Source organism: Oncorhynchus mykiss, chromosome Y, assembly GCF_013265735.2.
Source record: "Oncorhynchus mykiss isolate Arlee chromosome Y, USDA_OmykA_1.1, whole genome shotgun sequence".
Classification (NCBI taxonomy): Eukaryota; Metazoa; Chordata; class Actinopteri; order Salmoniformes; family Salmonidae; genus Oncorhynchus; species Oncorhynchus mykiss.
In genome coordinates this window covers 21,359,360-21,372,989 of record NC_048593.1, presented here as the reverse complement: position 1 = coordinate 21,372,989, position 13,630 = coordinate 21,359,360, and the positions used below count along the sequence as shown (strand labels likewise).

Here is a 13,630-nt window from a genome sequence, read left to right as displayed (position 1 = left end):
TGGGTGAGAGGTATTCACCAAGGAAGAGGGGGAGGAATGAAAGAAAGAGACCGGGAGAAAGGAGGAGCGTGATTTACAAAGACAAGGATTCAAGTTTCAGACAGAACTCAGTCTCCCGGTAAAGTAAAACAATGGAGAGAGTGAAGAGGTTCAAAGAAGAAGGAGGTAAGAAGAGGAAGAGGTCATTCGGGGAAGTAGGACAAGAGACCGGTTCGGTTTACAGCTACATAGTTGAGTAACTTAACAGATGGTCACAGGTTTGAATCAAGTACATTGCAACTTCATCTAGAGCAAGTGCTTAGTCAAAGTTGTATATGTAGCACACACACTAACTCAGGGTTTCAGGGTTTCGATTTTTTGCGCTAGCACTACACAGCTGATTCAACTAATCGTCAAGCGTTGATCATTTGAATCAGCTGTGTAGTGCTAGGGAAAAAAACTAAACGTGCACCTCTTGGGGCCCCGAGGATTAAGTTTGTGAACCACTGCACTAAATCAAATCAAAGTTTGTTTGCCACGTGCGCTGAATACAACAGGTGTAGGTAGACCTTACAGTGAACTGCTTACTTACAGGCCCTAACCAACAGTGCCATTTTTAAGTAAAAAATAGGTATTAGGTGAACAATAGATAAGGGAATAAAAAAAACGGTAAAAAGACAGTCAATAATAACAGTAGCGAGCCTATATACAGTAGCGAGCCTATATACAGTAGCGAGCCTATATACAGTAGCGAGGCTATATACAGTAGCGAGGCTATATACAGTAGCGAGCCTATATACAGTAGCGAGGCTATATACAGTAGCGAGGCTATATACAGTAGCGAGCCTATATACAGTAGCGAGCCTATATACAGTAGCGAGGCTATATACAGTAGCGAGGCTATATACAGTAGCGAGCCTGTATACAGTAGCTTGGCTATATACAGTAGCGAGCCTATGTACAGTAGCTCGGCTATATACAGTAGCGAGCCTATATACAGTAGAGAGCCTATATACAGTAGCTCGGCTATATACAGTAGCGAGCCTATATACAGTAGAGAGCCTATATACAGTAGCGAGGCTATATACCGGCACCGGTTAGTCGGGCTAATTGAGGTAGTATGTACATGAATGTATAGTTAAAGTGACTATGCATATATGATAAACAGAAAGTAGCAGCAGCATAAAAGACGGGTTGGGGGGTACCCAATGTAAATAGTCCGAGTAGCTTTTGATGACTTGTTCAGGAGTCTTATTGCTTCAAGGTAAAAACTGTTGAGAAGCCTTTTGATCCTAGACTTGGCGCTCCGGTACCGCCTACCATGCTGTAGTAGATAGAACGGTCTATGACTGGGGAGGCTGGGGTCTTTGACTATTTTTAGGGCCTTCCTCTGACACCTCTGACACCACTAACTGTATACATGTCAGATATATAAATGCAAATACCCTCAAGAAAACACTTCCCTATCCAAACAATTCCATTGTAATCCAACCCTTCTACACGTCAATTCCCAGTTTTTATCCTCCCTACTCATGCTTTTGTGAAATGACTCAAAAGCAACAACTTACAGCTACATTCCTCTAACCGGCTGCACTGTAACCCACATATGCTTGATGGTGTAAGTGGTTGCATACATGATTATTCCCCACATCTGGTGTGTCACATTTCATTTCCCCGGAGCTCCTTCTCACAGTGAATAGGCTGCGGTTTCAAGCCGGAGAGAGGGTCAGACTCCTGAGATAGCATTCAGAGGTATTGTATCACTGGGGAGATGGATGAGCAGTTAGCTACAAGATATTTGATGTTAGAGCTCTCGCTGTGTGTGTGTGTGTGTGTGTGTGTGTGTGTGTGTGTGTGTGTGTGTGTGTGTGTGTGTGTGTGTGTGTGTGTGTGTGTGTGTGTGTGTGTGTGTGTGTGTGTGTGTGTGTGTGTGTGTGTGTGTGTGTGTGTGTGTGTCTATGCTAGTCATAGGGCTTCTGGTTATGTGTCCTCATCAGAGTATGAAGATTGGTTGATTAGTGAGTGTTAAGTAGGTGTAGGTATTGCAGACACATATTGGAGTTAGGTCAGTCATGTTTGGCTCATTTGAGGCTAGACAGAAAACTGCTTATGGGAAAACCCTATTAGAGTAGATAGCAACAGATGTCCACTCAACATGTACTGACTGAGTCACACTTAAAGACTTAGTCCAGTGATTTTTTAAATGTTTCTGTTGAAAAGTGATATCCAAAGTATAAATATAGTAAAGTACACATACTAAAGGGTAAAAAAAAAAAATGTGTGCAAAGTAGTGTTTTTTAGATACAACTGAATACTTAAAGGCATTCAAGGTTGGTCTGATGGTCAAATGTGATGTCATTTCTTGAGGAACAATAGAGGAGCAATAGGGGAACAAAATAGGAAAGGACCTAGATCACCTATTGAGATGTGCCTTTTGTTGAGTAAATTAGATTAAATGAGGTTAAAAGGAGACTGGAGGAAGAGTTTAACGACTTGTGAACAGACACCTTAGTGTCACAGTCTCGCTTACTCACTCGCTCATAGGAGGTGTGGTTCATGCCTCTCAACACCTGCACATCAGACCCTCAGCTGTATAAACATACTATCCTGGGGCAATCAAACAGTGGCGGGTGATACCATTGTGAGGGGGGAGTGGTTCATGACAGGTGAACCATCTCATGGCCTAGGGGTGTCACCATTATCTGAATGTAGTGGCTAAACTACAGAACTTCTGGAGAGAGTTTTCTGCACTGAAAGTAAAGGGGCTGAATAATTTTGCACGCCCAATTTTTCAGTTTTTGATTTGTTAAAAAAGTTTTAAATATCCAATAAATGTCGTTCCACTTCATGATTGTGTCCCACTTGTTGTTGATTCTTCACAAAAAAATACAGTTTTATATCTTTATGTTTGAAGCCTGAAATGTGGCAAAAGGTCGCAAAGTTCAAGGGGGCCGAATACTTTCGCAAGGCACTGTACATACACTGTATACACACCTTTACCTTATATTAATATATATATATATATATCATTGTATTAACTTAATGATTATGCTTAAAATGTGGCTGTTGATGCTTCTGATTCAAATGTTCATCATTTGTTGATTTTCTGAATAGCTATCAGCTATCAGGATAAGCATATATTAAGAGGGTATTGTCCCCTGGCTGCGAATTCTCCGATCATCTTCATGAAATAGTGTGAAGAAGGCTCAATCAACAGCCGTATAATCACTGAGGCTACAACGTCGAAGGAATCCCCTCCTTCACCAAACCAGACCTGGGTTCAGATACTGTATCTGGTATTTCAAATACACAGCCAAAAACAAGTACTTTTATTTGACTATTTGCATGCAGTTGAAGTCGTAAGTTTACATACACCTTAGCCAGATACATTTAAACTCAGTTTATCACACCTCCTGACATTTAATCCTAGTAAAGATTCCCTGTCTTAAGTCAGTTAGGATCACCACTTTATTTTAAGAATGTGAAATGTCAGAATAATAGTAGAGACAATTATTTATTTCAGCGTTTATTTCTTTCATCACGTTCCCAGTGGGTCAGACGTTTACATACACTCAATTAGCATTTGGTAGCATTGCCTTTAAATTGTTTAACTTGAGTCAAATGTTTCGGGTAGACTTCCACAACCTTCCCACAATATGTTGGGTGAATTTTGGCCCATTCCTCCTGACAGAGCTGGTGCAACTGAGTCAGGTTTGTAGGCCTCCTTGCTCCCACACGCTTTTTCAGTTCTGCCCACAAATTTTCTATAGGATTGAGGTCAGGGCTTTGTGATGGCCACTCCAGTACCTTGACTTTGTTGTCCTTAAGCCATTTTGCCACAACCTTGGAAGTGTGCTTGCGATCATTGTCCATTTGGATTGATCTGACTGATGTCTTAAAATGTTGCTTCAATATTTCCGCATAATTTTCCTCTCTCATGACGCCATCTATTTTGTGAAGTGCAACAGTCCCTCATGCAGCAAAGCTCCCCCTCAACATGATGCTGCAACCCCCGTGTTTCACGGTTGAGATGGTGTTCTTCGGCTTGCAAGCCTCCCCCTATTTCCTCCAAACATAACAATGGTCATTATGGCCAAACAGTTCTATTTTTGTTTCATCAGACCAGATGACATTTCTCCAAAAAGTACGATCTTTGTCCCCATGTGCAGTTGAAAACTGTAGTCTGGCTTTTTTGTGGCTGTTTTGGAGCAGTGGCTTCATCTTTGCTGAGCGGCCTTTTCAGGTCATGTCGATATAGGACTCGTTTTTACTGTGGATATAGATACTTTTGTACCTGCTTCCTCCAGCATCTTCACAAGGTCCTTTGCTGTTGTTCTGGGATTGCAAGTTCCCGGACATTTCTGAGGGGAATGGCCCTAGCCCTCACCCTCCGATCCAACAGGTCCCAGACGTGCTCAATGGGATTGAGATCCGGGCCCTTCGCTGGCCATGGCAGAACACTGACATTCCTGTCTTGCAGGAATTCACGCATAGAACGAGCAGTATGGCTGATGGCATTGTTATGTTGGAGGGTCGTGTCAGGATGAGCCTGCAGGAAGGGTACCACATGAGGGAGGAGGATGTCTTCCCTGTAACGCACAGCGTTGAGATTGAATGCAATTACAACAAGCTCAGTCCAATGATGCTGTTACACACTGCCCCAGACCATGACGGACCCTCCACCTCCAAATTGATCCCGCTCCAGAGTACAGGCCTCGGTGTAACACTCATTCCTTCGACGATAAACGCGAATCTGACAATCACCCCTGGCGAGACAAAACCGCGACTCGTCAGTAAAAAGCACTTTTTGCCAGTCCTGTCTGGCATGGCGATGTTGTTGCCTGTGATGTCTTGTGAGGACCTGTCTTACAACAGGCCTAAAAACCCTCAGTACAGGCTCTCTCAGCCTATTGCGGACAGTCTGAGCACTGATGGAGGGATTGTGCGTTCCTGGTGTAACTCGGGCAGTTGTTGTTGCCATCCTGTACCTGTCCCGCAGGTGTGATGTTCAGATGTACCGATCCTGTGCAGGTGTCGTTACACGTGGTCTGCCACTGCGAGGACGATCAGCTGTCCGTCCTGTCTCCCTGTAGCGCTGTCTTAGGCGTCTCACAGTACAAACATGGCAATTTATTGCCCTTGCCACATCTGCAGTCCTCATGCCTCCTTGCAGCATGCCTAAGGCACATTCACACAGATGAGCAGGGACCCTGGGCATCTTTCTTTTGGTGTTTTTCAAAGTCAGTAGAAAGGCCTCTAAATTTTCATAACTGTGACCTTAATTGCCTACCGTCTGTAATCTGTTGGTCTCTTAACGACCGTTCCACAGGTGCATGTTCATTGCATGGGAAACAGTGTTTAATCCTTTTACAATGAAGATCTGTGAAGTTATTTGTAATTTAACGAATTATCTTTGAACAGGGTCCTGTAAAATGGATGTTTCTTTTTTGGCTGAGTTTATGTACTGTACATATAGGTAGGGGTAAAGTGACTAGCAGCAGTGCATGTGGTGAGTGTGAAAGTGTATGTGTTTGTGAGTGTGTGGCATCAGTATGCATGTTTGTGTACATGTTATATGTTCTGAACGGCCAGCAGTTTCTTACTGGCGATAAAAACAGATGATAGCTATAAAAAAAATATGTATTACTGAATTATTTAACGGAACAAATTAAACATTAAACAATTCATGGTAACCACACAAACAATTCATTTAGACCTATTGTGTTTATTAGAAACAGACATTTATTTGCTGAATTTAAAGGGACAGACAGCTATTTGAGACTCAGCATTTAATTGAAGTTCTACATTGTTTCAAATACTATTTTCAAATATATGTGTTAAATGCATTGGAGTGTATTTGACTATGTGTATTTGAGTATTTTCAAATACTTCCCAAATGTATTTCAAAATACAATCAAATATATCTGAATGCTAAATTCCCAATCTGGCCCTCAAACCATCATGGTCACCTAATAATCCCCAGTTTACAATTGGCTCATTCATCCCCCTCCTCTCCCCTGTAACTATTCCCCAGGTCGTTGCTGCAAATGAGAACGTGTTCTCAGTCAACTTACCTGGTAAAATAACAAATAAATAAAAAATATATAAAAAAAAAAATACTTCAAATGTATGTGAAAGTAATTGAGATATTTGAAATACTGTAGTATATGAATCCAGGTCTACAACACACACACACATTTCACAAAACACTAATTGGACACCACACACACACACACACACACACACACACACACACACACACGCGCGCGCGCTAATTTCACAATATGCACATTTGACACACTCACGCACACACCATCTAACACCTCAGGAAGTGAATGGATATCATCTGCCATTGATGAAGTTCATTTTCCCTCTCCACTCCATGGTGCAATGCATTCACAATCCCTTCAGACCAGGGATTTCTTTTGGTTAAGACTCCCAATCCGCCAATCTGCTGAATCAGACTCAATAGCCATTCACTGTCTCAATGACCACACACCTCTTAACATACCCTCATAGGCTTATTCAAAACATTAGCATTCAACAGTGGATCTGACACCTGCTTTAACAGTCTATGGTAGAGTGGATGGCACACCTGGGCTTGTGGCTTGAGCTGTGTCTGATAGCCATGAGGCAATAGCATTAAGGATAATGGCATTAATGTGAGGTGACACTGTACTGTATACAGCAGGGGAATCCACGTATAAGGAAAAAATGTGGGTTACACCACACTACTTTGTCTTTGGCTTATAAAGGTTAATAGAACTACAACTATTTCAAAATTGTATTCAGAGTTTAATTCAGGGTCCCCAATTTTTGGGACATTCTCTTATTCAACCATGTTCAGGTATCCTGCTAACGTCAAATAGGGAAACTCCATAAAGCAGCATTATTAATGCTAGTTTGATCAAATATCTGCATTGCTAGAACACATGACATGAGATTTCCCATTGACCACACAAAGACATTCCTCATTTTCAACTACAGAGAAAAGAAGAACCAAAGACAGGAAACAGTCAATCAAAGGTTGTTTGGTTACTTACAGGTTCTTGGATTTCTTCTTCTTGGACCCTTTGGGGCCAACTTCACAGCTGCATGGGGATCCGGCACTGAGCTGAAGTGAGAGAAGGGAGAGCACACACTGCATCATCCAGTCTCCTCAGTCACAACACAGATGGATCCCTAGATCCTCACACGGCCCCTAGTCCCTAGAGTCACTAGTCTCTGCTGTGGGTCCCTAGGCTAAAGTATGCAGTGTGTTGGAGGTAGAGTGTAGTCCTGTCCGTAACACACACAGCCTGCCGCCGCTCTGGCTAATCCTCAACAGCATCCCAGTACATACTGCCACCTCCTCCTGGTCTCTCTCTGTGTGTGTGTGTGTGTGTGTGTGTGTGTGTGTGTGTGTGTGTGTGTGTGTGACACAGCCCTGGCCCCTATTAAGCCTAGGCCTCAGTGTCACATTACACTTCCAAATACCCTCTATCTCTGATTGGCTGAGAAAGGAAAGAGGGGGAGGAGTGGAGGAGGGCTAGACTTCAGCATGTTAGGGACACACACGTGAGTGTGTAGAAAAATGCCCATTGTGTTGTGAGAACACACTTCGAATCTGAGCAGAAGTCTGGGCACAGATCACCATACACAATGTGTGTGTGTGTGTGTGTGTGTGTGTGTGTGTGTGTGTGTGTGTGTGTGTGTGTGTGTGTGTGTGTGTGTGTGTGTGTGTGTGTGTGTGTGTGTGTGTGTGTGTGTGTGTGTGTGTGTGTGTGTGTGTGTGTGTGTGTGTGTGTGCGACTGTTATTGCACTGAAACAATAAGTGTTTTTCTTGGCAATGGTCTCCTGGGCAACCATTTCCCGATACATTAGGTACACAGTATAGTTTATATCCCTGCCTGAGTCTCAAAGTGACATATGAGAATAACATAACATGGACACGGCCTAAAAAAGCACTTCAATGTGTTATTGTATCAACAGTTGGCAAGGAGTTCACAGACATTAAACATGTGCTGTGTACATAGTTGAGGTCAGTGCCATCTTAAAACATAATCAAAGTCAAACTGAAACTGTAACACCTCCTACCCATATTACTGGAAGTGGACACCTATTCAACAAGTCCCAGTGTGAGGCACACATAATCAGTTGTCTGGCCCACTGTTTCCACCACAGAGTAGATGTTCCCATTGCACTGCTGAAGGTGTGACTGTAGAGCTACTAGGATGCAGACCAAAACAATACACTGAAACAGTAAGCAAACAGCTTCTGTAAATTGGCATCTAAAGATCAAAATGGAGGACAAAATATTATCTGAGCTAATGCATGACGACATACAAATGAGGAACAGCTGTATAATGTACAACAGTCTTAGTGTCAGTGTTACTGTAGCTACAGTATGTGTGTGTAGGTCATTAGCAGCCGCCTGTCTCCTCCAAGCCCCAGAAGCTCAGGACAGACACACACACACACACACACACACTACTCATCTGCTATAGGGAAACCTGAGAACAGTGCAACTACCAGATCCCCCATTAGGTCAGTAGGGTCAGCAGCAACATCAAAATGAAGTGTCTAATCTTAGCGGGGAAACATGAGAACCAGGGTGCCCCAGACCCCAGGGAGCCATTTGCCAGGCTTTCCCCCAGAAACCAGAGAGGACAAGGGGGGGAGTCACGCCGACCCAGGCCTCCTGCTCTTTACTCCCAGGGTTTACTGTAGGACTAGTTAATCCACAGGTCACAACTCTATTTTATTGACCATGGAAACAGGAAAACATGGTCTGCTTTTGCCTACACCTGTCTGTCTGTCTGTCTGTCTGTCTGTCTGTCACACACACACACACACACACACACACACACACACACACACACACACACACACACACACACACACACACACACACACACACACACACACACACACACACACACACACACACACACACACACACACACACACACACACCATCTGCTTTAGCCTTTAGTAGGGAGCCCCAAATTAAGACACACAATGAGGTTCCAGCCATGGGGAGGAAGTCAATGCAAGGCATGGTCCTCATGTTGCAAGCCCCTTCAACCCATAAAGCACTCAATGCCAGGCTCACGTGACGCTTTGAAACAACCCTCCAACTGCCATTAAGATCCATTACGACCAACAGGAACACATTGACTCCCTTCTAATCTGTGTCTTAAAGGGAATGTTTATGGGTTCCCGACTACAAACACACATGTAGGTTTTTGTAACATGACCATTGCCGATAATAAGGACGAGGATTTGAGATTTTCCAAACTTCCTGTACTCTGTTGATAAAGACTCATTTTTCACGTAATGTAAGATTGCATCTGGTTACGTGATGTAGACCAAGTTCAGGGTGGTCATTTCCACCGTGAAGGCGTGTCGTTTCTTATAGGAGGAACATGACAACATAACCTAGAACTACTTACTGAGTGAATTCCTAGACAGAGTGAATACAATAGCATGTTGAAACCTAAGATACTGTACAACCTGTTTTGTACGTACCTAGGTATAACCTTAATACCCACTACATAATAATACTATGAGAAGACATTCTGAGGTTATCTATAAAGTAACCGTGAAAATATAGGTGTTGAGATTCAAATACAGGTAGAACAATTTGAATAAGCGATGAGATAGTGCATGTTATACAATGGGTGGGTCTAATACTGGATTCTAATTGGTTAAAACCACATTCCAGCCGGTCTCTATTCCACAAGTTACCACCGACTAAAGCTAGGACATTGAAATGCCTATTTACTCTGTTCCATCTCACTGCACAATCCACTGCCTCATTAGCCCAGCCAGGCAATTATTTTTTTTTATCTCCACATTGATCTCCACATTATCTCACATTTCCTTTAGAGTGGCATTTGGTTTTCAACAGCGGAGATTTGTATAAACCTTGCTGTCTGTCTCTCCGACAGTTGCAACATGGTTTCAATATTGAAATTCGATCTCCAGCTGTCCCATAGTAATTAACGTTTTGGGAGTCGAGACGAAACAGACAGGCAGACAGCTTTTCTCATCAAGTTGAAATCATGAATCAGCTGGCATCATTTTTATGGATATACAAAGAAATGTCAACAGGTCAAACAAAACAAAATGCCTTGTGTTAGCTGTGTTGTTGGCTAGCTCCTCTGAACAACAGTGTCCCGACGAGAGAGCACATTTTCTATGCAAGGCGAAATCATTAACTCACTGTTATGGATGTCTCCAAATAAATGTCACTAGAAAACAGCTTCAACAAATGCAAATGCAGCTACTACTCTTATTCTGGCTGCACTGTTTGACGTGACTGTAAGGTAGCTAGCAAGCAAGGGATAAGAATGTTGTAAGCCAGAATGGCAATAGAACATTTAGAACCAATGATTGGCATAGGTACAGAACAAAAATACTTAACTGGGTTGCGGCTCTGGGAGCCTTAACCAATAGAGCAAAGAACCAACTGGCTTGGGTAGCTACCTTAGATTTGTGTTACAACTAGTGGAAGGATGAAATAGTGTGAGTAAACTCATCAAAATAACGTTTTTTATGAAAATAGGTAAATCATTTTTTGAATGTGTTGGTAACCTGTTGTATAAAAGTGATAATGCCCTCGAAGTCGGTGTTTGGAGGATCTATTGGCACGGTTTGCCGGCCCTCGACTTCATCTCGGGAAGCATCAAACAAGGTTCTAAAGACTGTTGACATCTAATGAATGCCTTAGGAAGTGCAATTTGACCCCATAGACACTGTGCATTCGATAGGGAATGAGTTGAAAAACTACAAACCTCAGATTTCTTACTTCCTGGGTAGATTTTTTCTCAGGTCTTTGCCTGCCATATGAGTTCTGTTATACTCACAGACATCATTCAAACAGTTTTAGAAACTTCAGAGTGTTTTCTATCCAAATCAAATAATATGCATATATTAGCATTGAAATATGCATATATTAGCATTGAACATTGAAAATAAGAATTTGTTCTTAACTGACTTGCCTGGTTAAATAAAGGTTAAAAAAAAAAAAAAATAGCAACTGGGCCTGAGTGGCAGACAGTTTACTCTGGGCACCTTATTTGTCCAAGCTACTCAATACTGCCCCCAGCCAAAACAAGTTTTAAGGAGAAGTATATCTTTAATTCTGTGCATAACACTTGTATCTTTTATCAAAGTTTATGATGAGTATTTTTGTAAATTGATGTGGCTCTCTGCAAATTCGCTGGATGTTATCAAGTTACAACATTACTGAACATAACTTCGCATTGTAAACTGAGATTTTTGTATATAAATATGAACTTTATCGAACAAAACATACATGTATGGTGTAACATGAAGTCATATGAGTGCCATCTGATGAAGATCATCAAAGGTTAGTGATTCATTTTATCTCTATTTCTGCTTTTTGTGACTCCTCTCTTTGGCTGGAAAATGGCTGTATGTTTTTTGTGACTAGGCTCTGACCTAACATAATCATATGGTGTGCTTTTTTTAAAATTTTTTTTATTTATTTTACCTTTATTTAACCAGGTAGGCAAGTTGAGAACAAGTTCTCATTTACAATTGCGACCTGGCCAAGATAAAGCAAAGCAGTTCGACAGATACAACAACACAGAGTTACACATGGAGTAAAACAAACATACAGTCAATAATAAAGTATAAACAAGTCTATATACAATGTGAGCAAATGAGGTGAGAAGGGAGGTAAAGGCAAAAAAGGCCTTGGTGGCAAGGTAAATACAATATAGCAAGTAAAACACTGGAATGGTAGTTTTGCAATGGAAGAATGTGCAAAGTAGAAATAAAAATAATGGGGTGCAAAGGAGCAAAATAAATAAATAAATAAAATACAGTTGGGAAAGAGGTAGTTGATAGGGTTAAATTATAGGTGGGCTATGTACAGGTGCAGTAATCTGTGAGCTGCTCTGACAGTTGGTGCTTAAAGCTAGTGAGGGAGATAAGTGTTTCCAGTTTCAGAGATTTTTGTAGTTCGTTCCAGTCATTGGCAGCAGAGAACTGGAAAGAGAGGCGGCCAAAGAAAGAATTGGTTTTGGGGGTGACTAGAGAGATATACCTGCTGGAGCGTGTGCTACAGGTGGGAGATGCTATGGTGACCAGCGAGCTGAGATAAGGGGGGACTTTACCTAGCAGGGTCTTGTAGATGACATGGAGCCAGTGGGTTTGGCGACGAGTATGAAGCGAGGGCCAGCCAACGAGAGCGTACAGGTCGCAATGGTGGGTAGTATATGGGGCTTTGGTGACAAAACGGATTGCACTGTGATAGACTGCATCCAATTTGTTGAGTAGGGTATTGGAGGCTATTTTGTAAATTACATCGTCAAAGTCGAGGATTGGTAGGATGGTCAGTTTTACAAGGGTATGTTTGGCAGCATGAGTGAAGGATGCTTTGTTGTGAAATAGGAAGCCAATTCTAGATTTAACTTTGGATTGGAGATGTTTGATATGGGTCTGGAAGGAGAGTTTACAGTCAAACCAGACACCTAAGTATTTGTAGTTGTCCACGTATTCTAAGTCAGAGCCGTCCAGAGTAGTGATGTTGGACAGGCGGGTAGGTGCAGGTAGCGATCGGTTGAAGAGCATGCATTTAGTTTTACTTGTATTTAAGAGCAATTGGAGGCCACGGAAGGAGAGTTGTATGGCATTGAAGCTTGCCTGGAGGGTTGTTAACACAGTGTCCAAAGAAGGGCCGGAAGTATACAGAATGGTGTCGTCTGCGTAGAGGTGGATCAGAGACTCACCAGCAGCAAGAGCGACCTCATTGATGTATACAGAGAAGAGAGTCGGTCCAAGAATTGAACCCTGTGGCACCCCCATAGAGACTGCCAGAGGTCCGGACAACAGACCCTCCGATTTGACACACTGAACTCTATCAGAGAAGTAGTTGGTGAACCAGGCGAGGCAATCAGCTTTTGCTGTAAAGCCTTTTTGAAATCGGACACGATGGGTAGATTAACAAGAAGTTAAGCTTTAATTTGGTGTATTGCATTTGTGAATGCAAGAAAGTAAAATATTTCAAATAAATATTTTTGAATTTCGCTCTCTGCCTTTTCAGCGGATGTTGTCGAAGGGTTCCGCTAGCTTTTAAATAACTGTGAAGCAATAATCTGTACACTACCTCCACATACTACAGCAGAGCTGCATGGTTCCCTGACAATCCGTGTTCCAGCTCCTCACACAGTGGGATAGCCGTTTCCTCAGACCAGAGGAACAACAAAAGGGTTAGATCCAGGCTACAGTGCATTCGGGAAGTATTCAGACCCCTTGACTTTTTAAACATTTTGTTATGTTACAGACCTGTTCTAAAATGGATTTACTTTTTTTTTCATGAACAAAAAATACAATTCTCATCAGCCTACATACAATACCCCATAATGACAAAGCAATTTTTTTTAGCAAATATAAAAATAAATAAAAAATATATAGTATAAAAAAAAGAAAAAAGAATTACCTTATTTACATAAGTATTCAGACCCTTTGCTATGAGACTCGAAATTGAGCTCTGGTGCATCATGTGTCCATTGATCATCCTTAAATGTTTCTTCAACTTGATTGGAGTCAACCTATGGTAAATTCAATTGATTGGACATGATTTTGAAAAGCACACACCTGTCAATATAAGGTCCCACAGTTGACAGTGCATGTCAG

The 13,630-nt window shown here is 42.0% G+C and overlaps 1 protein-coding gene across 4 annotated transcripts in view; it reads right to left on the bottom strand.

Annotated features, from left to right (window-relative positions):
* LOC110509811 (regulator of G-protein signaling 3) overlaps window positions 1-13,630 on the bottom strand; it is a 229,537-nt gene that overhangs the window by 16,673 nt on the left and 199,234 nt on the right. For all 4 annotated transcript variants that reach the window (XM_036968257.1, XM_036968259.1, XM_036968258.1 and 1 more), the window contains one exon: window positions 7,023-7,093. In XM_036968257.1, coding sequence (XP_036824152.1) covers window positions 7,023-7,093 — 71 coding nt within the window. The remainder of the gene's footprint in view (window positions 1-7,022; window positions 7,094-13,630) is intronic.